The sequence below is a fragment of the Seriola dumerili genome, unplaced genomic scaffold (genome assembly GCF_002260705.1).
Source record: "Seriola dumerili isolate Sdu_G_001 unplaced genomic scaffold, Sdu_1.0 BDQW01000290.1, whole genome shotgun sequence".
NCBI lineage: Eukaryota > Metazoa > Chordata > Actinopteri > Carangiformes > Carangidae > Seriola > Seriola dumerili.
The window spans coordinates 141,731-165,670 of NW_019174545.1; the positions used below are offsets into that span (position 1 = coordinate 141,731).

The window sequence follows — 23,940 nt, forward strand, 5'->3', positions numbered from 1 at the left end:
TAAATAAAGACACTACACTACATATAGTGTTCATTAATGTATGTAAGGACATGTTGTGATGCAGATTGTGTATTTAAAACCTTTCTCTTCTTGCCAAGAAAATGTAGAGCTTTTGATTTCTAGGGGTATTGAAAATGCCACATGTCTGCATAAATCTTCATTGGGCATCAGATTCACAATATAATTTACCATCTTTACACCATGGCCACAGGCAGCAGCACTCAAAAAGGGACCAAATCACAAACAACAATTACATGATCAATAATTTTTTTTTTTTTAAAAATCAAAAACCTAAAAAAAATCCCTTTTTTTAATTTGATTTTGAGGCTTTCCTGCAACTATCCAGCTCCTACCATCATAAATACTGTTCGGCGCTAACAAGCTAAGTCACTAGCAGCACCAACCACTCTTGATGGTTGCAGCAACAACTTTGCCAAAATCATCTGCAGCTCTCTCTGCAGGCAAAGGCTCAAACTGAGCACAAGAAAAAAGGCACCTCCTCCACATCCTCTGTAAGTTGGATGACAGTTACAGTCCAACAACAGTTCTTCTGAGGTCTCACATCAAAACTGATATATAAAAAATATAAAAGGTAAAGTATAAACTCAAAGCTATTTGACGGCATTTTTTAAATTATTTCTTGACAATGAGATCTGATAGTTTAGATTGTAAATTATATTGAATTGTGATTTTTTTTTAATTGTATCATTCAGAAATCACCCGATCATGGCACTGCCCCTCACTATCTTCAGAAAATCCATCTTGAAATAATGAGACAGAAAAGGTAGAACCAAATGCCAGTATCAACACAGAGAGCTATGAGCTCCACTTTACAGCTACAGGAGAATCTTACACGGGAAGTATGAGAAACAATCTCCTAAAATGATATTGTTGTCTCACACATAAAACTCTCAAGTGCATATATGATGACCTAACAGAGCGACTTGGCGGCAGAACTTGAGTATGCATCTGGGAAAGGGGAGGAATTCGACCCCTGACACAGTCCAAAAAATGTTGCTGCATTTATTCTTTGGCTGATAGTTTAATGTTCTTTTCCCAAAGACTTCTTTGCAGCTTCTATTTTCTTTTTTGGTTGCGGATGAAGAATGAGGAGGAGGCCGTCGTTCTCCACAATCAGTAGTATAACGAAAAAGTTTCTGGGCTGCTGTAAGAACAGGTAGGCGGTGGTGAAAAATGCCATTCAAGAAGCACAGAGGGAAACAGCCTCAGTCGTTATATATTGTTATTTTTTAAAATTTGTTTAAGATGGGCAGGCATAAACAGCTGGATGGACTAACATTGAAACAGATGGTCAGAATGATTCTCTGAGACATCACTGTGGCTGAGAGCAGACATTTACATACAGCAACAAATGATATCTGAATAGTTTATTGTCAAACTGTCCAGACAGTGTTAATCCATAAAGAAAAAGATAGTTTAACTGTACTGCAGAACTGAGACTGTGTGCACCTGTGTTTGTGTATTACCATACTGTAAGATGTCTTTTCACAGGAAAAATTGGTTTCAGAATTAATGTCAGCATAATGAATTAACAACTAATGACTGCAATAATAAACATTCAACTGGGGAATTTTGTAATTGAGCTGAAACTGAAGCAATGTACATCGATTAGTACTGAAAGAAAAAAGAAAAAACAAAACAAAACACGGCACTGACTAGTTGAAAACAAACCTGTGATACACACATATAACTAGAAACAAGACTACAAACAGATCAATAAAACCCACAACCTAAGATTAAGACTAATGGATTCCTCTTGGAGCCGAGCATCTGAAGTCAAGCCATTTCCCAGGACAACTAATCATCGTTTAAATCGTAAAATGATGAACTCAGAAAGCAAAATTAATTGCTAAAAAGAAAAATAAAACACAAAACTATAAAAAACTACAACATTTTCTTTTTTTTATCTCAGTATTCAAGAATCAAAACCTACATGAGTATTTCTGAGTCTTTGGGAGTTCTTTTGAGTCTGGGGGAGGGAAGAACCATATTGACAACATTGGAAAATTCCTATTGATTATTCTTCTTTTCTCTGAGCACCGGCTTGTTAAAAAAGACCCCTCTTGGAAACACAATCAATTAGTGAGATAGTGCTTGCCATTGATCACCCCCCTCCACCTCATAAGGCTCTTGCCTCACGATGGATCCCTCCACACACACGCCTTATGACCAACTATTGATCTCAGCTTCTCAGCCAAATATAAAAGCACACACTCACAGTGAGAGCTGACCCCTCACATACAAACCATGCAGTCTAATACTAATACTGACATCTGCTTGTCTCCATTGTAAACCCATGGTTCACTCATAAATACAGAGGCCAGCTTTGGCCCAGAACCAATATAGTTTCTCAGAGGTCAGAGGTCAGCATGACAATAATGCCACCATTAAAAGATCTGCCTGAGTTAACACTGAGAACCCTCAGCACAGAGAAGCTTTACACAGTAAAAGCAACAAAGATTGGTGAAAAATACCTGTATTATACAAGGGGCTGATTGTATTTTTGTTTGATTTGTTTTTGATAGGGTAAAGGGTTAAAAACTGATGAAAGCAGCAAAACGCCCCTTTTGAGGGTTTTTTTGGTTGATAAATTACCTCAAAAAAATCAAGTGATTACAAAAGTTTTTATCAATTAATTTTCTGTCATTTAACCAACTGATCCACTAATCATTTCAGCACTAATTGTACAAAAACCATACAATATAAAAGAAGAACAAAAAAGAAAAGTAGTAAAAACATTGACAGCATTCGTTTGAAGCATTAGTGAGGATTTATGGTGGTGAGCCCAGAGGAACCAATCTATCTATCTGTCTGTTGATCAATCATCTAACCAATCAGTGAACAAGCCAATCCATCAGTCAAAGATAGGTGACATCCTCCAAACAGAGAAGTCACATCAGGCTTGCAAGTATAACAGTTCACTCAAGTTAAGATTAGACAATTGTAAAACTAATAGGCACAGCGGGTAGTGGGGCAGATAGAGCGACAGATAATTCTCTCCCATAGGCAACTTAAGAGTCATCTCTTTGTCAGCGACTGCCCTTGCCCTCTTCATCCCTCGGTCCCTCCACCCTGTATCCCTTCACCCCTCCCTATGGATCAGCTGTGATCTCCTCTCTCTCCTTTCACTCAAATCAGGATTAGGGAGAAGGGGAGGCTGAGCAGGGGGTGCAGCAGCAGCAGGAGAAGGGGGGGGGGGGAAAAACTGAAACAATATGGAAAGGAGATTAGAAAAGAGGGGGTTTGGGCTGTTTGGGGAATTGCAAACTCCCTTGTGCTTGGGTAGGTGTCCTAATGACACCGCCTAATTATGGCAAAATTAGACAGGCTAAAGGGAAGGTTGGGGGGTGGTGGAGGAGATGGTAACGTGAAGGAAAAAGAAGTGGAGCAAGGGAATTAAGCAATAGGGAGTAAGTGCACAGTAGGAGCATGTGGGAGCAAATGCAAAAGAGCGAGAGGGCTGTGCAGAAGTACAGATACAAGTTGAGGCAGGGAGGAAGGGAGCATGGGGCTGAGAGCAAGAGAGAAAAAAAAGAGAAAAAGAGGAAGAAAAAGGGTAGAAAGCAGTGGCTGGGCGAAAGGAGCGAGTGGGCCCCAACACGCTGCATGTTAATTGGAGAACAGGTGTTGGGGCTGGGAGCAGGAGGCTGATTATTGGAGCCACAGAAACAGACCGTCTCCTCCACACATACACACACAACTGCACACGCAGGGATGCACAAATGCACATAGGCTGCACTCCACACACACACACACACACACACACACACACACACACACACACACACACACACACACACACACACACATACACACACACACACACTCACAAACACACACACACACACACCCATACACACATGAATAATTTAAGACCCAAGCAGTGACTAGGGAAAAAGGTCAGAGTAGGGGTCACACAGACACATAGACAATTGCACATACGTCCATATACATACATAAATAAACGTGCGAGGATCCTCACACACTCACATGAAAATATACATCCGTTTGTCTACACACAAACTGAACACTTGCTCAGAACATACACACACATCTTGCCCTGTCAATCTTTCCACTCTCTCTTGTTTTCAGTGTGTAGTGCACACACACACACACACACACACACACACACAGAGACACACACACACACACACACACACAGTCAAATAAGAAAGTGCACATAAGGTGGGATAAAAGGGCACAGGGCTGCACAAAATTCCATTGGCTTATCAGAAATTAACTGGCTGCTAATAGGCAGCTCCCTGAGGAGAGGATTTCGCAGGCCAGTCAAGAGGGAGAAGCCCCCATCAGGATGGGATATGCCCAGTGTGATTAGAGAGTACAGTAGGTCAATGATTCCATTTAAATCAATCCTCACAGTCGCACACCAGCCTGCACACACACACACACACACACACACACACACACACACACACACACACACACACAAAGTCACAACAAGATATAGATCTCTCTCTTTCCTCACCAGCACGCCACCAAGCTACTTACAAACAAATTTCGAGAGGTTTAGCCATGTTAGGAGGAAGTATAAAAAGGGTGCAGAGGGGGTTATTGGGAGAGCAATGTGCTACAGTAAATGAGAAAAGCAGCTGCTCCATAGCATTCTGGGAAAATTCAAAAGACAACAGCCCCATTTTTCCATTATATGAAAACTATCTTCAGCTGAGATCCTTTGAGACACACTGTCAACAGCCAGCCAGCTTGAACTGAGGAGAGGGAAGAAAAAGGTCCTTGACGTAAATGAAGTGAGTGTTTTCTAGACAGACAATGCTAGGGAAGGAGAGAGGAAAGGAGAGGGGAGAGGAGGGACTGAGGGAGGGAAAGGTGATGAAGGTTGCATCTCTGACATCACAGAGAAGGTATTTCACATGCAGTCTGCTTATGAACATTCATCACATCGGCTAATGCCAGGCAGACACTGCAAGACCTCCGAAATCCCTCGGACGTGAAGGCCCTCACACACGCTGATTACAGCAGTGGTCATCCGCCTTTAAGCCTGATAAGTGGCTGTCAGGGTGAACATTTACTACACATGTGAGCCCGTCTGCTGGTATGAAAAATCCACATGCTTCTGATAAAAAGGAAATCTACACTTTTGGCAGGTTTCAGGTGCAATGTCGGCAGTTCAACGTAATGAGAGACTGAACTCAAACAGATCCCAGAAGGCTGAAGATAGATCAACAGATAAACAGAGAGCTGAAGAGAGAGAAACACATGGGAGACAGACATGGACACAGATACTCTGTACTGTATGTTACAGCCTACCTTCACCGGTGCAGTTTAAACCGACATGGCAGACACGCTGTCTACTGTGAACACCTATCGCTATGTTGTAAATATTTATATCTATATGCGATTCATACATGTACAAATTAATATTTACATATGAAATGAACACACAAACATTAACACTACTGAGCCTCCAGGGCTTTTACTCTGCTATCTAGTTACTTTTCTCACTATAGTCAATATTCATTGGCTGTAAGTGCAGCAGCTGATTGGTTGGATCTCAGCACAACAACTTTCACATCCAACCATGATCTCTCTCTCTCTCTCTCTCTCTCTCTCTCTCTCTCTGGCACTGTGTGTGAGTGTGTAGGTGAATATATACACAAAGAAAGGGCAGCCTGAACGCTTAGTATGAAGAGTTGCTTGTTTGAGGTGGTGGACACCGTGTGGGACATGGTTTGATCTCATTACCTGTCAATGATGACTGGGTCAGAGGGCGTCTCGTTTCGGTTGCCACAACTCTTCTTCTCACAACAGCGGCTGAGCGGGCAGTTAAAGAGACAGAAAAAGGGAAAAAGTCAGTGTTGGGGGAAAAAAAAACAAATTAAACAAGAGGAGCCATCATTTGTCTGGGCCTTCCACATCCTCAGGCCCAGACTACTCTGCCCAGCAGTCGGCCAAGATCCAGGAGCACACAAAGGAGGCATGAGAGGGGAGGGGAAGAATAGACAAAAGAATAAAAGAGGAAGAAAAGGTACAACAACACACCCTACAAACAGTGAGAGACTATTCAAAAGTGAAAAGCCAGCCAGGCAATCTGTCACATTGATTTCAAAATCAAACTCAACCCCCACGCAGCCTCATTACGCACACACATACACACACACACTCACACACACACCGTCCCACAACATCCTACCATTCGTCAGCAGTCCTGTCCGAGGAGCCTGCTGGCCACCCAGCCCACCCCTCCCCAAAGTCCCCTTCACTGCATAACAAAAGTGCCCCCACCCCTAACCATCTGCCACCCCTACACCTCGCCTCACCCCTCTCGTGTCCCAGCTTGGCCCTGCCCTGCCCCCCTCCGCCCCCCTGTCAGACGGCCTCACTCCCCAGCTGTGACGCTTGCCCTCTGCCTCTTCGGCTCTGTTATTAGCCAGCTGTGAGTCACATTCGGGCATCTGCTGGCTACACAATGGCAAAGCCCACTCTGTTTAAGCCCCTTTCCCCTTGTCCCAGCCCCCTATCCTTCCCCCTGCTGCCCTCGAATCCTGGGTGACTGCCCCACTTCCAGACCGCTCCCTCAGACTTGCTCTCTCTTCTCCATCCATAACCCTGCATTCACCATTTTCTTCACTCACCAAATAATGACAAAAACCCTTCGGCCCCTAAGCCATGATTAGACTTCTGAAACTTGCTCTGCCATTGAAAGAACTTTCTGCACCACTACACTTGTTGACAAAGTTCACACATGCTGTCTCGACTATACAGAAGAGCTGCAGTTTCGATTTTGGGAAAGGTGGATTATTCCCCTAAAGTGCGTCTGCTGCTGTCGGCTGAGGTCTGGCTGCAAAACCCCCAGGACAGGGAGAAAGGAGCTCCGGGAAGAAACAGGAGCTGGCCGAGAACATGCTGCATTACAGCAGAAAGCAGCAGGGGGTTACCACTGTAACAAGGATGATGACAGACAGGCTTGACTTACGGTTCAGCCACAGTCTAGTTTTCAAAAAACGTAGAGCCCCAAGCGTCATCCCAAAACCACATTTCAAGCTGACTGAGACAGAGAAGAGCGAAGGAGAGTAATTGATATTTGGATTTTGTCCCTGTGGGTGAAAGTTTTCAATGAGTGTGCGTGTGTTTTTGTGTGTGTGTGTGTGTGTGTGTGTGTGTGTGTGTGTGTGTGTGTGTGTGTGTGTGTGTGTGTGTGTGTGTCCGTGTGTGTGTGTGTGTCCGTGTGTGTGTGTGTGTCCGTGTGTATGTGTGTGTAACACTCACCTGCACATAACCTCGTGTGTGAGCAGAACTCTGCACATTTCTGGATTCTTGTTTTGTCCCTCATACGATATGGGCTGAGAGGAGGAAATGAGAAGCAATGGGACAGATTCAGTTTCACGGAGAATCAATGAAACGTCTGTTTATATAGCTGGAGGTGGAATCCCCTTCAAGAAGACTTAAGGGAAGTTTACCAACCTGTTTGGTGACAGAGTCGATAAGTCGTGCGTAAAGATCTTGCTCCGTACGGACCCCTGCAAAAAGAAAACACAGAAATTGGCTGTTATTAATAACTGTAAAAATTTATTTTAGGCATGAGAAAGGTTTTACTAAAGTGAAATAAATTTTCCAAAGAAACTGTATGATCTCTTGCCCTCAGTGCGTTAGTTAAACAGAAGCAGGGAGTAGATGAGAGATGGAGCTACAAATAGCCTTTTTTTTATTGTGCAGATAACCTTCACATCACTGAACACTTGTAAATTAAGGCTGAGTCGCTGGACCCTAATTGCAAAATACTACCTACCGTTGCTTCAGTCACGGTAACTGTGACTGAAGCAATTGACATTGTACTTAAACTCACTAACCCACTCTTACCAGTTAATAAAAAAAGTACATTGCACTGAGGATTCTCAAAATAAAAGATTTATGATATACATCTTTTTTTCAAACTCTGGACAAGCTCTCTGAAAAATCATTGAACTCTGTCCAGCAAACATGGAGGAATAAGATTGGCATGCAGTTCATGCTTTCTCGCTGATGGTTTCCGAGGGGATTGAGAGTTATTTGATGTTTGATGATTATTAGTCATGTTCTGCTTTGAGGCCAGAATTTATATCCAGGTTCTCACGATTTGTCAGGCTGTTCTTTTTGTGGTTATTTCTCTGTTAACTTTTGATTTATCCCCAAGTTTAGTTGACTGATGTGAGATAAGTTGAACACCAACAGGTAACTGATCAGTTTGTTGTGGGATTTAATTGAGGAGCAAATTACTTTAAAAAAAAATCAGTTTCTGGCTTCTATGTAATCAGCTGTGTCTCTGGTTAAGATTTCTAGAGACACCTGAACCTCTGGATGCTTCGAAACCTCCACAATAAATCACACTACAGTGGGAAACGACATTTAATGAATTGCTTCTTGAGAGAAGAGCGCATTACCCAAGGAATTTTTATGGAGACTTTGGAGAGTATTGCTTTTAAAATGTGTTCCTCTCATCAAAGTCTCGATTGAGATGCCTTTGATATCGCTTGGGGGAAGGGGATGAGAGGAGGGGATGGAGAGGAAGTGCTTTTGGTGTGCTTGTATGTACATGTGTGTGTGTGTGTGTGTGTGTGTGTGTGTGTGTGTGTGTATGTGTGTATGGAGGGTGTATGAGGGGGTTGCTGTAGAACATGTCTTTTATCTTCTCTCCCATGGGTGCCACTGCGATGGCAGAGTAGGGGCAGCAGTGGCTCATGGGAACCAAATTTCTCTGTGTAGCCCCCGATCTGATGTGGAAGCACCATGAGGTGGGGGTGGGGGGTGGAGGGTGGGTTTTTTTTTTTTTGGGGGGGGGGCAACATGTACCTCATTTCCCCATACGTGGGCCCAGAAGAGGCTACTCGCAGAGCGGAGCGTTGAATTGTACAAGCCCGGTGATTAGGCGATGAGTGGAAGGAAATTTATGAGCTCCGAGAGGAGAGGCGAGGTAAAGCAGGGGAGGATGTGGAGGAGGATTACTTAAGTGGAAAGGTGTGTGTTATGTTAGCGCGCTGGTGTCACCGGTAACCTTTTTCCCCTCCTGTTATGTGCAGGACTTACCATCGTGTCTAAATGGTCAATGGTCAAATTAGACACCTCAGAGGGCAAAGAACCAACCCACAACCTGAGAGCCGATGTCTGACTCTACTCACCGTTGCTGTAGAGGAGCTGTAGCTTGTAGTGGGTGCCGTTGTTGGTCTTTTCTCCCGTCTGCTCCTTGGAAAGACACGGAAGACAGACAAATGCAGGGCATGCAGTTAAGCACATCTGGGCCACAGATAAGTACAGCTGGGCATCCCCATGCAGTGTTAAGCACAGTGAGTCTCTCCTAATCCTGCAGCTCGCCCTTCCCTGGGAGCAGCATTCAGATCAGAGGGTTGTCTGCTCAAAGCCCATATGGGACCCCGCGTTGTGCTCATAAGCTGAGTGCTTAACCTTGAGTCGGATGTTCTTTGTAGAGGTTGAACTATCATGTCTGATACGAACTCCTAAAACCTTGAGATCAAATGCAGTGGTCCTCCCAGCAACGAGGTAGTACAGGCATGGGTATATGTGCACGTGTGTGTGTGTGCAAAGTGTGTTCCAGTTGGTGGAAAGTACTGTATGTGAGACTGAGCAGCAGTCGACCTTGACAGAAAAACTTCCTTTCTGCTATCCCTCCTTCCCCCAGGCTCTCCACTAGCCTCTCACTTCTTCCTTCTCTCCCCCTCTCTGTCTCTTGTTCCCCAGCTTCCTTTCTCTTCCTCTACCTCTACTGGTCTTTCTAAGTGGTCTCAAAGGAATGCTCTCTGGTCCAATAACCCAGGAGGCTGGCATCACAGAGACGAGAGCAAGAAAGGAGCAGAGAGAGAACGGGGAGGTTGGGGGAGTGTAGGAGAAACCAGGAAAAGGAGACAGTGGTAAGGAGGGAGAAAGAAGTCGGGGAAATTAAGATGCATGAAGATAAGTTGGAAAGTAACAGAGCTCAAAACTTAATATCAGAAGCGAGATTGAGACACATCAGGAGATAGATGGATGCCTGGCTTCATAAGTTTTGTAAATATACACGGAGGAACATTTATTTTGCCATGCCATCACTCTGCCTCCTCATAATTACAAAGCAAAAACAGATGCCAGGGTAACCATGCAGAAAATGAACTCCTCCACTGCCGTCATATTACCCTGCGCTGGCCTGTGTGGCACAAAGGGGAGCACGCTGACAGCTTTCAGCCCTGGCATTAGCGCTGCCGCCTGCCGTCCTCCTTCCCTCCCTCCCTATACCCCCATGAAATGCATAGTGAAACTATGTTTGAACTTCAGTTGACAGGACGGTGTCCTCTTGTCTTTCTCACAGGGGAGAGCTGTTGCCAGTTTAGGAGATTCTTGCTCCCCCTCACCACAAGGCAAAAACATCCATCAACGCTGGGCATAAGGCTCCCACTCCAGGCAGTCTGCCCTCTCTGGTCTCTTTCTATCCCTGTCTCCACCACACTGCACCCTTCCTTATTTCGGTCTTGTCAAACCTGAGGAATCCACCCAACCCCACCCCACCCCCCCTCCTATAGCAGTATTTAGAGTATGGGAGGGGGGCATGTAGGAAAAGAGACTTTGATGATTAGTTCACTGTATAACTTAACAGGAGCGAGCATAATTTGCATTTTAAAAAGTAGTGATGTCCTCCTAATGAGGCAAGCTGCTAATTAGTCATTAGATATTCTTTTTCAATCCCACATCATCAGCTCATTGAGGGTAAAGCTTGTGTAAACATGTAGCCGTCAGCTGTTGGATATGCTTGGCTTTACTGGGGATGGGGAAGATCAAGTTGAGCACCTGGTTACAGCTGAAATAGAGTGTACATTACTAATACGCTCTGTTATTATCCACAGTTTTTCAGCCGCTATTGCTTTAGCTTCATCACGTCAAAATGTCCCTGAAAGGAATTTTAAAGATGACAACTTCCTGAAATAATTATTAATTAGACAGACAAGCGCACAGAAACACCAACACACCTTATCATGCTCGACAAAGTCCACAAACGCAGTCCTCTCCACCTCCACAGGTTGGCCATGTCTGTCATAGAGCGCCAGGACAAAGTGAAAGAAGTTGGACTTGCGGAGATTGGAGGGCGGCTGCTTCTCAAAATGAGCTCTTGACAGAGCTACTCCACTGAGAACACAACAGGAAGAGACAGTCAGCTCACACTTTCCCTCATGATATTAAAGACATTCACACAGTGTTAAATAAACTGATTCACACTGCTAAATGGTTATCTTTTGCTTAATGACCACCAAAATATAATTGATGGTTGAAAATATTTCTCAAAGTAATCTATATAAAACAAACAAAAACAAACAAAAACTAAAGACCAGCCACCACTTTACTCTGCTTGCACTAAATAATGAAAACTAAATTAATATGCATATCAAATATGTTTGATTTACTGGCCCTTAAATAATTTTAATAAGCATATTATTTCCCATTACATAAAAAGTTTTTTACTCTTAAATTGTTAAGGCCTTCAGTTTATTTATACAATAGGTATCAATAATTTACAAAGAAAATTGATGATTTATAAATATTTAGTTTTTGCTATAATATGCCTTTGTAAAATAAAGAATGTGGCCTGGAAAATTACACAAAAAAATAAAACCAAGGCAAAAAACAGGAGAAACTGGGAAAGTAAAACTTGATAAAACTGTGGTTGAGTTACTAAACTGTTAAGTCACAATAGAATCAGGTCTTTTGACTGCAGCTGATGTTGGAGGATCTTGGTTGTAAAATATACAATAGGTAAGTGACTGCTGAATTACAATAAATGAATTTTAATAATTAGGCATATTCCCTCAAAAGAAACTCAGAGTTTGGAAATGATCAAATCATCAGGTTCCACAGAGCCTGCACTGATTTTCTGTAAATGTAACTTCGGTCATTTCATATCTTTTCAGAAAGCCTCACTCAAACTTCACTAGATTATGGATATTGTTGTAACAGCCGTAAACGTTTCTGTTATTAAGAAAAAAAAAGCCTGAGGAAAAAATTTGCCTGTGTCGATTTTGATATAGATATAAACTATAATCGAGATTTTTAAAATTACATTTTAACGTTCAATAGAATATTTTATGATATCAAATAACCTAAATGCAATACAAATAACACCGCTGTTGTTGTAGTATCACTTATTAATTGCTATTTTTATTTTTTATCATTGTTTATTAAGATATGTATTATACTAATTAACTTGTTGCCTACTCTGTGTCTTCTGCGTTTTTATGACTCTGTTTAAACTGTTTTCTAAACTTCGGACACAATCAGTTTGGAACATGAGAACACCGATGTCTGTGTGTTGGTATAGAAATTAAAAATGCCAAGAGGATGACTGAACATGTAGTGAAATGTGGAAAATACTCGGATAAGTAGAAGAATGATGTAAATGTAATGAATTTGGCCGATGAGGGTAAAAGTGTTTTTTCATCTGAAAATAAAAAGATCAGCTCCATCAGCTAAAATAGCCGGTCTATGAAACGTATATTTAGTTTGCTCACACAGAGGTTTTAAGAAATCGTCTCAAATTTAATTGTTTAAACTAAAAATGTAAGTTGACCTTTTGCACGACAGTAAATCATCTGATCAAATGCTCCTTGTGAGTGACTTTATGTCAAAGTCAACCAGTTCTGATTATTAGTTTTATGTTACATATAGGCCTACTTTCCCTTTGTGCACATGATCAGAACTTTCCTTTAATCGATTTAATAATAATAATAATAATAATAACGATCATCTCAAGTGTTGTTCTTTCATCTCATTTGAAGTTTTATGAGTTTGGGGCCAGTTGGTTTTAAAAGGGAGTCGTGACATCTTCTGCAACAAGTAGTTTGCAGCTCTTTTCTGAAAGGGCGCCTGTTCTAATTTGAAATATTCGCATATTAGAACATTGTGCTGGTGATACTGATCATGAAAATAAATTCTGTCACGTTGCTAACAAGCCTGAGCGCACACGATGAAAATACCTGATGAGAAGATGAGCTGGGTTTGTACTGTACCTTTGCGCCGCGACGTTCGCATCCACAACCCCGACATTACGCACCCACGAACGGACTGGATCCATCTCCTCTCCAAGACTTCTCTCTTTTAATCCGCTCACTTCTCGTATCAGATGCTCCTGGATCCCGAACATTTAAGCCTTGTCCCGATCGTGTGGTGCACTTTTCTGAACTTGAAGGGGAAAAAACTGAGTTGGAGAGCTAAAGCACTTTGGCAAACAACAGAAGGTCCACCCCAAGGCTCTGCGCTCCTCCAGAGCGCCACGAGAAAACAGAGCTTGCACGGAGCTTTGAGATATAAATGACCGGTGCTGTGTGATGTTTCAAAGGGCGTCTCAACAAATAAAAAAAAATCCACGCAGACTTTCTTTCAAGGCTCAAAAGATGATATTAAATACACTCCCCGGCTGGTTACGAGCATTGTCCAAGCGCAAATCTCCAGCGTCAGTTCGAGCGCAAACGATCACCTGCTCGGTGGGCTGAGCTCCTCACGCGGTTCAGAGCGAGTCTGTCTCAGAGTATTCTTCAGATATCTATGTGTAGAAAGTCTTCCTTTGTCAGAAGGCCAGACTGGATCAAAACAGTTGATCCGAGGGCCAGGAAGCTTGAAGTGAACCGCTGTCTTGAAGCATGAATGAGACCCTCTGCCGGGATAGAGCGTGGAGGAGGGGCCTTAGTGCCATATGGGGGACCGATTGTTGAAATGGATGCTCTCATTGGTGTAAAGTGCATCCGTTGTTTGGACTTCTGCCAGATTCAGCATCCAACCACTGACTCTTGCTGCAAACTTTTCACACATTAGGTTCTACCAGGGTGATAGAGATAACACAACATGTTAAAGCAGAAGCTGTAAGCATCTGAAAATTCTTTAATCATGAATAGGAGTATTATTTGTAGCTTAAATTAAAGGTCCTCTTTGTGTGTGTGTGTGTGTGTGTGTGTGTGTGTGTGTGTGTGTGTGTGTGTGTGTGTGTGTGTGTGTGTGTGTGTGTGTGTGTGTGTGTGTGCGCGCGCGCGGATGAAAAGATGGGGGGACCTTTACAATCAATAGCCTATTATTCGTATTATTGATGGACAAATGTCGAAAGCTTGCATTTTACTCACAAAATAATTCATATTTATATGTATTAATGTCTGGGGTGTTTTATAAAAGCCAATTGTTCATTCTGCTTTTCAGTTCTCCTGTAAACACTGGGGTACCACTGCTCTGAATAGTCTCAACAGCAAATCCTGTTTGGTCTATTCATCCGAGTCAAAATTTAACACAAGTGCGCTCTCGACAGGCGCGTATTCAGCAGCTCGACCGTCTGCTCCTTTGAACGCGGTGATTCCGCTGAGGAGGCATCGCATCAGTGTCAGCCGCAACAATGGCCGTCTGGTTGGTCCATCAATCTCCGCCAGCAGCGGACAGGGCTGCCCTCTGATTGGCGTTTGGACCGCTGCCTGACAGTGCCCGAAATGAGTTCTTAATCAATACAACGAGCGTCTTATCAAACCCAGCCTGCTCATGAAACCTGTCACAAACGACGATGGTTAAAAAAAATATATATATTCAAGTGATCTACGAAAACAAGTAATGCGCGGATACGAAAGTAATGATTTTGAACACAGTCTGACAAAGTTTCTTTTGCGTTGGATAATTTCACGGCTTAGAAGTCTTGAAAAACAGTCTGCAGCCTAACAACCCAAAAAGTGTGGGCTACAACCCCAACAACAGCTTCTGCTATTTTTGTCAGTCATGTAAACTCAAAAGCTCTATATTTTATTTTAACAATATCATGTTCAAATCATTTTCTGAGTCAAATGGATCCGTGTTTTGTGTTTAGCCCCCAAATAGAAAATCTATCATGTTTTGGAGCACTTTTGCTGACAAAAAAATTAATTTCCGCTCCCGTTCGTTTGGCAATGAAAAAGAAAGTTTTTTTTTCTCCAACCTTGGTGCCTTGCCCCTCGCCGAGACTATTGTCTCTGGGTAGAGTTTGTGCGCCTGGACAATGAATGTAAATCTCCCCCCTTGGATCCCGCCCCAACCCACCATCTGCCAGCGCGGGACAAAGTCAGATGTTCCCCCAATTATGAGAGCAGTCTTGGGGAATCCTGCTGCCGAGTCTCCGCCCTGTCGCCGTGTCCCTCACACACTTCCCCTAAAATGATTGACAGCTCTATTTAAGCATGAAAAATCTAGATATGATGACACACTTTAATAAAATTCCTCCACTCATTGCAAAACTTCCAGAGGGGCGTTTTGAATTGAAATGCAGGGAGATTCTCTCTTTAAAATCTTTGTATGGATTTATTGGTTCTTTGACTGTCCCATTTAAAACAAGCACCACATGGCCACTGCATCCAGTGCAGGACCGGTTTCTGTGCCTTGTTGAAGAACACAGGTGAGTGATGCAGAATTGACCATTAGTGTGGCCAAAGAGAAACGATTCATTAAAAACTGGTTTTGAACAGATTGCACCACTGGCGAACACCACTAACCTTAGGTAGTGGTAGCCTAGACTTTATCGTAGGCACATCACAAAGCATCTGAGTCATCAGACACATTTTTAGTTGACATAAGTCATTAGGCTGAGAATATTTTATGTCATTAAGAAGTGCACCTTTGGGCCTATTCCATCTATATAACAAGGGATTTATTTCCTATTTATTGAGGTCATTTCTTTCCAGAAGAAACTTCTATTCGTTTTGCCAATGAGACAAACGATTGTTGCACTTTTAATCAAGAGTGTATAAAGCGTTTAAAAGCCCTGTCCAGGCTATCTTACAATCTTCATCCAGCTACATATATCTTTGTTAATCGATATTATATTAATCATTTCATTATGACCCTGCGGCCTGCTGTCAAGCTTGTCAAGCTTGCTGGAAGTTTATGTAGCAGGTTAACGAAAAAGTCCTTCTCTCAAATCCACGTTGCGTGTTTTGCAACTTGTCTCCCCACTTCAGTCCCACAGGTGCGAGAGTTGTTGTCTAAATGTGTGCTTTCTCCTCGTTTGCTGAAGCGGAGAGCCGGGGCGAAAATAGGGGATTAGTCAAACCACAAACGTCTCTCTAATCAACTTAACCCGTTGAGACGGTCAGCCCGTGTGTTTTAGGGTGAAGGGGGTGGGGGGTGGGAGGGGTGATCAGTGACTGCTAAACCAAACAATGGGGTATCGTGTGCCGCTCGTCCTCTCCAGCATTCCCCTGCTCCCATGGGACACCCAGAGCCACTCTCTGTGGATCCACGGAGGTCAGGAGGGGCGTGGTTTGTGTGTGTGTGTGTGTGTGTGTGTGTGTGTGTGTGTGTGTGTGTGTGTGTGTGTGTGTGTTGTAGTGTGTGGTGTGTGTGTGTGTGTGTGTGTGTGTGTGTGGTGTGTGTGTGTGTGTGTGTGTGTGTGTGTGTGTGTGTAGGGGGGTGCTGGAGACGCAGCAGCTGGTTCCCGTCCCTCCTCTCCACTGTGCAGAAAACAACAGAGCTAATGCGACCCACCACGTCTCCAATCGATCACCTTATATTGCTCTCGGTTTTTGTTTACTTATATTTAGGCAAGGATGCAGATCCCATGGGGACTGTCGGCATCCGCAATTAAAGCGGAGTGACCACCTTTAGCCTCATTCCTTAATATCAAAAACCATCATCATCTGCTAAACCTTTAACAAACATTTGGATTCAGGCCTGTTCTTACTTGGAGTTCAATCAGTTACTTAAAGAAAAAAAACAACATGGTCCATTTTAGGAGGATACAACACAACTACTAGGGGCTGAGAATATCTACGATCAAACATTATCACAGAAAATCTTGTAAGGAGTAAAACTATCACAGAAGTACTTCTGAATATCATAATATAACTAAAAGCTTCCATACTGCGGTTGCAGCAATTGAAAAAGGTGAAATATTTTTGGTTTTCAGGTGAATTGGTTGAATATATTTTAACTTTAGCATCTGCTCAGCACATTATTCCAAACTTTGATGCACTCAGCCTTTCACCTTCACAGCAGACATTCTGACCTATCACAACGTAAGAAGCACATGAGCAGTTAAAGGCATTTCAGTGTCTTAGTTAGTGAGTTATTTAAGTGCCCAGGACTTAAAAGACACCAAAAATACAACAGCGAAGTGGTGAAACATCTTCTTCTTCATACATATAACATTACATTACAAAAAAGAACGTTGCTTTCTGTCCAAGTTAAACCAAAGGCAGTGAGACAGCTTGCACGATATCCTGAAACTGGCCCAAAATCTAAATGCAGCCACAATTCATTCATGTCATTGACACGGTCCTTTCAGTCAGTACAAAGAGGTTTACGGATAAATACAATGAATTACGATACTGTAGGTATAATCTAAATAAATATGTTGTCTGAACATCCTCTCTTGTAAATTAGCTGATTAAAGCAAAGATAAAAATGTATGCCTCCTATGATTGGTACTAATATAACGGCTTTATATAAAAATCACCACTTCAACAGACCTTTCATCACCTTTAAGTCCTCCATGCAGTAACTGAAATTCATCCAAACCCACAGGTTGTGCTTGTGCCTGCCTCCCTGTCCTTGATAAAATTGTATGTCAGTGCCATCTGCTGGTCTGCTTCAGGACATTGTCAGATGAGTACGCAAACAAGTGTGTTATCTTCTGAGCTATTCTTCTGTATCATCATGAATTTCACTCAAAGGCTGAGGTTAATCTTTAAAATAATCATTTATTCATGTCAAACTTAAAGTGACACAATGTCTTACACTTATATTCGGGACAAACAAAAACGTGTTCCAAAAAAAATCAGTTAAAAATCACGTTACAATTTATGCTTATTAAAGCATTAACTGATTACATTCATACAGGCTGTATAAATGTTACTGTATAGGGCAACTATTCTAAAGACAATTTTAAAATATTTAAAAAATAATTAAAAGACAAGAAGATGATTAATTAGTAGAGAAAAAAATAGAGAAAACTTCACATATCAAGTCAGGTAGATCTCATTTTGATTTTAACATTCACAAAAAAATATGTAAAATAACCACAGATGTTATTTCTACATTACCAGTGCAGGCGTCAGTGCATCACAAACATTAAAACATGATAAAGCTTTTAAATACTCAAATAATGCCACGGGGTTTTTTTTTTTTTTTTAAAAAAACTGTGCTTTCCTTTCAACAAGGTTGACTACAATACATGTAGAATGTTATTTTGTCTTCAATTGCTTTAGAGCAGGGTAACTTCCACATTTATGGGGTGCTATTACTAGAAATTAATAACTTCCACAAACTCTCAGCATTGCTCTGCAGTGTTTTGAGGGTGTCATGAATCAGCAGCTGTATCAGGTTTCCTACTCAGTGAACAGCAGATGCCCTGAGAAGAAGCTGTCTTTGGTCAACCCGTTGCTACCATGGTTGGCCATCAGCCAGACCTTGTCTCCCTTTTGAAGCTTAACATACGTGTTGCCGCTGGCTGTGATGTACCCGTCCTGTCGCGTGGTGAATGAGTGCACAATCAGCTCTCCGTTACGCAGCAGATCCACACTGGCATCGTTCTTGTTGATCGTACAGTGGAACTGAAACTCGTAAACGCCAGGGTGCTCGCAAGTGAAAATCCCTGTCTTGGTGTCGTAGCTCTTCTGTCCATTGTAGATGACGTCACGGAAGGTGATAGGCACGCCGGATTTGGGGAAGTTGTTTCCCAGTCGCACAGAGAAGGCAACATTCTCCTTGGTGTAGTCTTTTGGACCAGGTGGCATTATATCTGAGTGAAAAAAATACATGAGTACAATTAAAGCAACAGAACCGTCTCATTTTAAAGTTACTTTGAGAATATTAATTTAAATATTCATGGATAATTGGACAGAAAGTGGTAGACTTACCTGGTGAGTCTTGTGTTCCACTTGAGTCTCCACCTACAGACAATTAAAGGGAAAAATCAGTATTTCCAAAATACTCCAATGTTGGCACAAGTCATACTCAACTGTGTCAGAGCAGATTTCACAACATCAACTCACCCTCCCTCCATGGACTGAGGTCAAAGGTAGGGATGTCCTCACACTGGGTGTAACCAGATCCGCGAGGCCTGTACTGGAAGGGTCTGTCAGGTACTTCAGTGATGCCAGTGTTGTCACACATGATCCGGGCAAGTGATGTTTCCCTCAGGGACTCCCTCTGAGCCTCAGTAAAGACTCCCTCGTTCTCCCACCAAAGCCTGAAATTGGACAGTTTGTTAACATTTGAAGTCTCTGAATGAAAAAGGAACATAAAGGTGCAGCTAACACAGCTATGTCCACATATTTTATCAATGTTGGTCTAGTAATATACCTGTCACCCTGGCGGATCCTCTGGAACTGAGTGGCAATCAGGCAGGCAAACAGGGGTCCCACTCTTCCTCCACGGACAAACGGCTCAGCCACTCCTCCCAGCCACACATCGATGTTGTCAGGAGTGCCGTAGAGATCCAGAAGGTTCTTGGCCAGGTCAGTGTTGTTCATAACCTTCGCCAGCTGTGCCAGATTTCTTGGTTGTGACAGCCCACAGAACTTGCGCCATTTGTTGTAACCTAAAAGTAGAGACACAGGGTTAAAGTGTTGTCCTGTTCAGTTCCAGAGTGTAATCTGTAATGCCTGCCATAGCCCGGACATGTAGGCAAAATTAATTCTCAACTTTAAGGAAATGAAGCTGTGAAGACTAAATAAATACCAGGAAGTCCATGGTCTCTTCCTCTCTGCATGTTGAGTGCACCCAGATCCAGAGCCAATTCAGCAGAGAATTTAAACAGCCTGTCTCTCAGCTCATCTTCATTCATGCTGATCTCTGCTGTTAAGCTTGGCCTGACGGCCACCAGCCCCCTCAGGATTGGGTCCACTCCACCTGTAGAGACAAACATATCATTAAATTGTGATCAATTGTATTCATTCTCTTTTAAGGAAGAACAAAGAATTAAGGCTCTTGGCCAAACCTTCAAGACGATCCTCCATGGTGCGAAGAAGGCTTTGTGAAGCAGCGGGGAGGAAATTGGGTTGCTCTCTGATATTCCCATCAAGACGAAACATGAAAGGCTGAACCATCAGGTGAGCAAATCGGAGGCAAGCCTGTGGCGAACACATTGGAGATGCTGGGGTCCACGTTTCATCATAAAACCAGGATAGGTGGAACAGTGCTTGGCGAATGAAGTCTGGACCAACAATGTGGAGCAGGTAGTCTCTGAAGGTAAGAACCTGAAAAACAAAAAAAAACTGAGTTAACTGAACACGCAAGACACAATTGTAATTGCAAGATTTGTGCTCTTCATGCAGCTAAGCCCTCTCTGACTGGAAGTATCCTCCATGATCTTGCGGGCCTCCTGGTAGAGTCTCTCTCCGCCCAGTGGGATTGAGTTTGGCCAGGGCACGAGCCAGACGGTTGTGCTCACGCATCAACAGTGTGTGTAGAGAGGTCAGACCAATGTTCTCGTTGGTTCGGCTCATCACCTGGAACACAAAGCAGAAGGTTTTTAACAATCACAATCAAATGTTGTTGTACAACCACAATGTGTGGTTAGTACTTGCACGCAGCTTGTATATAAGTGCTTTTTGTTTGCCACTCCACCAGCCAGAAAGCGGGCACCTCCTCTACATTGTCATTAGTAAATGCGGGGATCGTGAGGCACACATGTTGGCACCCATGTTGGTGAAGGGCAGGAGCTCACCGGCATTGTCAAGTGTACTCTGTGTTGACTCTCAATAGACCCTCATCTGTGGTGAGGTTGGCGAGGAAGCGAGCTTTGGTACATCTGAACCGTACACCTGGCCCGCATCAATGAAAGGCTGTGAGAGAGTTCATCTGCTGACGGACAGTGCTCGCACCAAAGATGTGGCCAGTGTTGCGCTGATCCACAACCTGCTGCTGAGCGGAAGAAGGGTATGCACTCCTCTGACTTTTTGCCAAAACGGGGGTCTTTCTTGGGAATCTGTTTAGACGACAAGAAGCAGTTAGCATTCACTATGTGAGTGTGAGCGTGGGTGTAGTGTGTGTGTGTGTGTGTGTGTGTGTGGTGTGGTGTGTGTGTGGTTGTGTGTTGTGTGTGTGTGTGTGTGTGTGTGTGTGTTGTGTGTGTGTGCTGTGTGTGTGTGTGGTGTTTGTGTGTGTGGTGTGTGTGTGTGTGTGTGTGGTTGGTGTGTGTGTTGCTTGTTCAGTGTGATCGTTCTGTCGATGTGGTATGCTCAGTAGCCGGGTCAGTCGCCGCTCGCCATTGCTGCTCATAGTGCGGCGTAGCTGTGTGTGTGTGTGTGATATCCTGTAGTTTGTAGTGTGCATTTGGTCTTGTGGTTGGTTTTGTGTGTAGATGGGTGTCAATATTTTTTGATCTGACACTGACCTCAATGAGGAGAGCGGGCTCCTGTGCGTTCGCAGCTCTTGTACATGTCAATACCATTATTGAATGAGCGGATGCAGGAGAGTGACGGAGTGTAAGGTCAGGTTCAAGTGGTCAGTCCATTGGCAAAGATTGTCACCATGTGAGTGTAGAGAGGGTCGTCATCACAATCAAGGTTAGCTGTTGCGGCAGAATCTTGGTTGGACACTTCTCTTACCTGGGACAGGATTGTAGACAATTGAATCACCTGATGGAAGTGATTGATACATCTATCATTATTATCTCTCATTTTCAAGTGGAAAAAACATTAAGCATCACTGCGAGATGTGATCTTAAATATTCAATTTATTTCAGATTACTGTTTTTTTTTACACCTCCTCCAGGAGGCACTTCTGCTTCCTGCAGCAATTATTCTCTCACAGTTTTAGCAGCACATTGTTCTTATATATAGAAATGTGTATATAAAATACCATCGTTATTACACATGGAAAAAATTGTTTTGTTGACTCTCAGTCTTAGGGTTCAGGCCTTTAGGCAGAGAGTGCCATCCTCATGCTACAGGCAGGGAGCCACGGGTGAAAGTATGGTTATGGTTGGATGCAATCCCCAGCGAGTGTTTTCTCTATAACTGTCAGAGAAACAATCATCATTAATTTTGTTATCTTCTCTGTTTTGGACACTACGAAGTTTCATGGCGCTTCTTTCGGGGAAAAAGGACAACATTTAGCCAAATTTATAACCAGGTACTATCCTGGTTATCATTCAGCCTATTTTCATTATCTGTTATTTTTGAAACGAAAATTGAAAAAGTTTCACCCGTTATTGCAGGTGCTGGCTGCAGTGCGAAACTGTTTAAATGGGGAGTTGTGAGTGCAAGAAGGGACACGGTGTCGGGGAGAGCAGCCTGTCAGATCAGCGACGACCTCCAGGTCTCCTCAGAGATCAAATCTAATTCACAGAGGCAAGGATAGACATTTTAGCTGACTAACTTAGTAACTTCAAGCACCTGTATGGAAAATTAAAAAAAAAAAAAAAATTTAAAAAAAGACACTGTAGTTTGGATACACACCTGTGGCATTGATGGAGCGTTTTGGACGTCTATTCAGAGACCTCTTCAACAGCTTCACAGCGACATCCATATAGTCTGCAGCAGGGACAGCAGTGCGGGTTGGTCCAGCGGGTTGTTTCAACAGCCGCAGGACGTCTGAGGGACTCGCTGCATTCCTCCTGACACGATCAATGCTCCTGTGTTGTGTGGAGAGGTCCGATGTATCAATACAGTCATTCGGAATAACAGTATCATTTTTAAGGATCTATGTTGTTGTCCCTTTTCGGTTAGACCTACTGAAGATTTAACGATTTCAAAGCCGTTCAACGGGTTTGTAAACTCACTCTTGTCTGGAATATTCATAGGCATTATCCACCGTGGCCTTGGCCGCTGTCACCGCATCTTCGATCACGCTCCTGCTCAAACGCGATTCTGGAAAGAAAAAAAACATGTATTTTGTTTAATTTACTTATGATTCACTCTTAATGCGGATGTTTTTGATCAGTGCATTTCTGACACCATAATGTTTAAATGTCGTTCATATCACACAGTTACAGCATTTTACAGAATAACGTAACTGAAGACCCAAACGTACATTTCTTTAAGATCTGGTGTTTAATATAAAAATAATAGAATACATTGTATTAGGATGAGATTAGATCAATTACACAATGAATTCATTTAACTCTTCTAAGATGAGAGAGGCAGCACTCACCAGCATTCACCTGCCATTGCAAGCACAGGTAAAGTGCTGCAGCCAGCAAACACAGATAACGATTCATCTCTGCGAAAAAGACAAATATTCTCCGGTTATTTAGGCACTGGTCAAATTCTAACTAATAGAATATTTCAATATTTACTTCAAAACAAACAGGAAAAAATATCTATTCATCATTCTATTATAGCTTATAATATATCCTACTAACTGTGTATACGGTGTAAAAATAAACAGCATTTGTAAAAGTCACCTGTGTAAAAGCTGAAGCTCGTGTCCTCTAATGTTCTTCAGTGTCCAACTTGAACTCGCAGATGCTGTCAAGATCAGAGCTGGACAGGTTTTATAGCCGTGCTGTGACGCTTCATCTGATGTGACACCTGTTGTCAGGAATTTTTCACCAGACAATTAAATATTTTTTTTCTTCCTAGTTCCTCCTAAGCGTCCTTTTCAAGAAACCTCTCACAAGTAAATTAATTACGGTAACAGAGCAGTGAGGAATGAACACCCCTGCTGAAGGTCAACATCGATGCTTTTATAGTTTTATCAAGTTTATCCGTAGTTGTAGCTGCAGAAAAAAAAAATAATGCCAGGCAGAAGAACATGCTTGCAGGAATAATGCAAGATATTGAACGACGTTTTGGGTGACCCGAGAAAAACATTCTGATAGTGACACATTTTTTTGGGGCTTTAATTTTTCATGTTTGTCAGGTGCATCAAAGCTGCGTGGCAACGCTTCACCTGAACGAATGATTCTGGCAAAGTGACACTGTTCTTTCACATATAACTTATAAATATAACTTTTGCATATAGTTAAAGTGAAACCTGTTATTA

General features: G+C 42.7%; 1 protein-coding gene and 1 pseudogene across 6 annotated transcripts in view; both read right to left on the reverse strand.

The window, feature by feature from the left end:
• LOC111230880 (transcription factor COE2) overlaps nt 1-13,153 on the reverse strand; it is a 28,403-nt gene extending 15,250 nt beyond the window's left edge. For 4 of the 6 annotated variants that reach the window (XM_022757765.1, XM_022757761.1, XM_022757763.1 and 1 more), the window contains exons 1-6: nt 13,020-13,153; nt 10,989-11,145; nt 9,153-9,216; nt 7,462-7,517; nt 7,267-7,340; nt 5,743-5,811 (exon numbers count right to left, since the gene is read on the reverse strand). In XM_022757765.1, coding sequence (XP_022613486.1) covers nt 5,743-5,811; nt 7,267-7,340; nt 7,462-7,517; nt 9,153-9,216; nt 10,989-11,145; nt 13,020-13,153 — 554 coding nt within the window. The remainder of the gene's footprint in view (nt 1-5,742; nt 5,812-7,266; nt 7,341-7,461; nt 7,518-9,152; nt 9,217-10,988; nt 11,146-13,019) is intronic. The other 2 variants (XM_022757762.1, XM_022757764.1) reach the window with 2 other exon arrangements.
• A 4,535-nt stretch (nt 13,154-17,688) lies between these two features.
• On the reverse strand, nt 17,689-23,428 carry LOC111230894 (annotated as a pseudogene).
• Between the last annotated feature and the right edge of the window lie 512 nt (nt 23,429-23,940).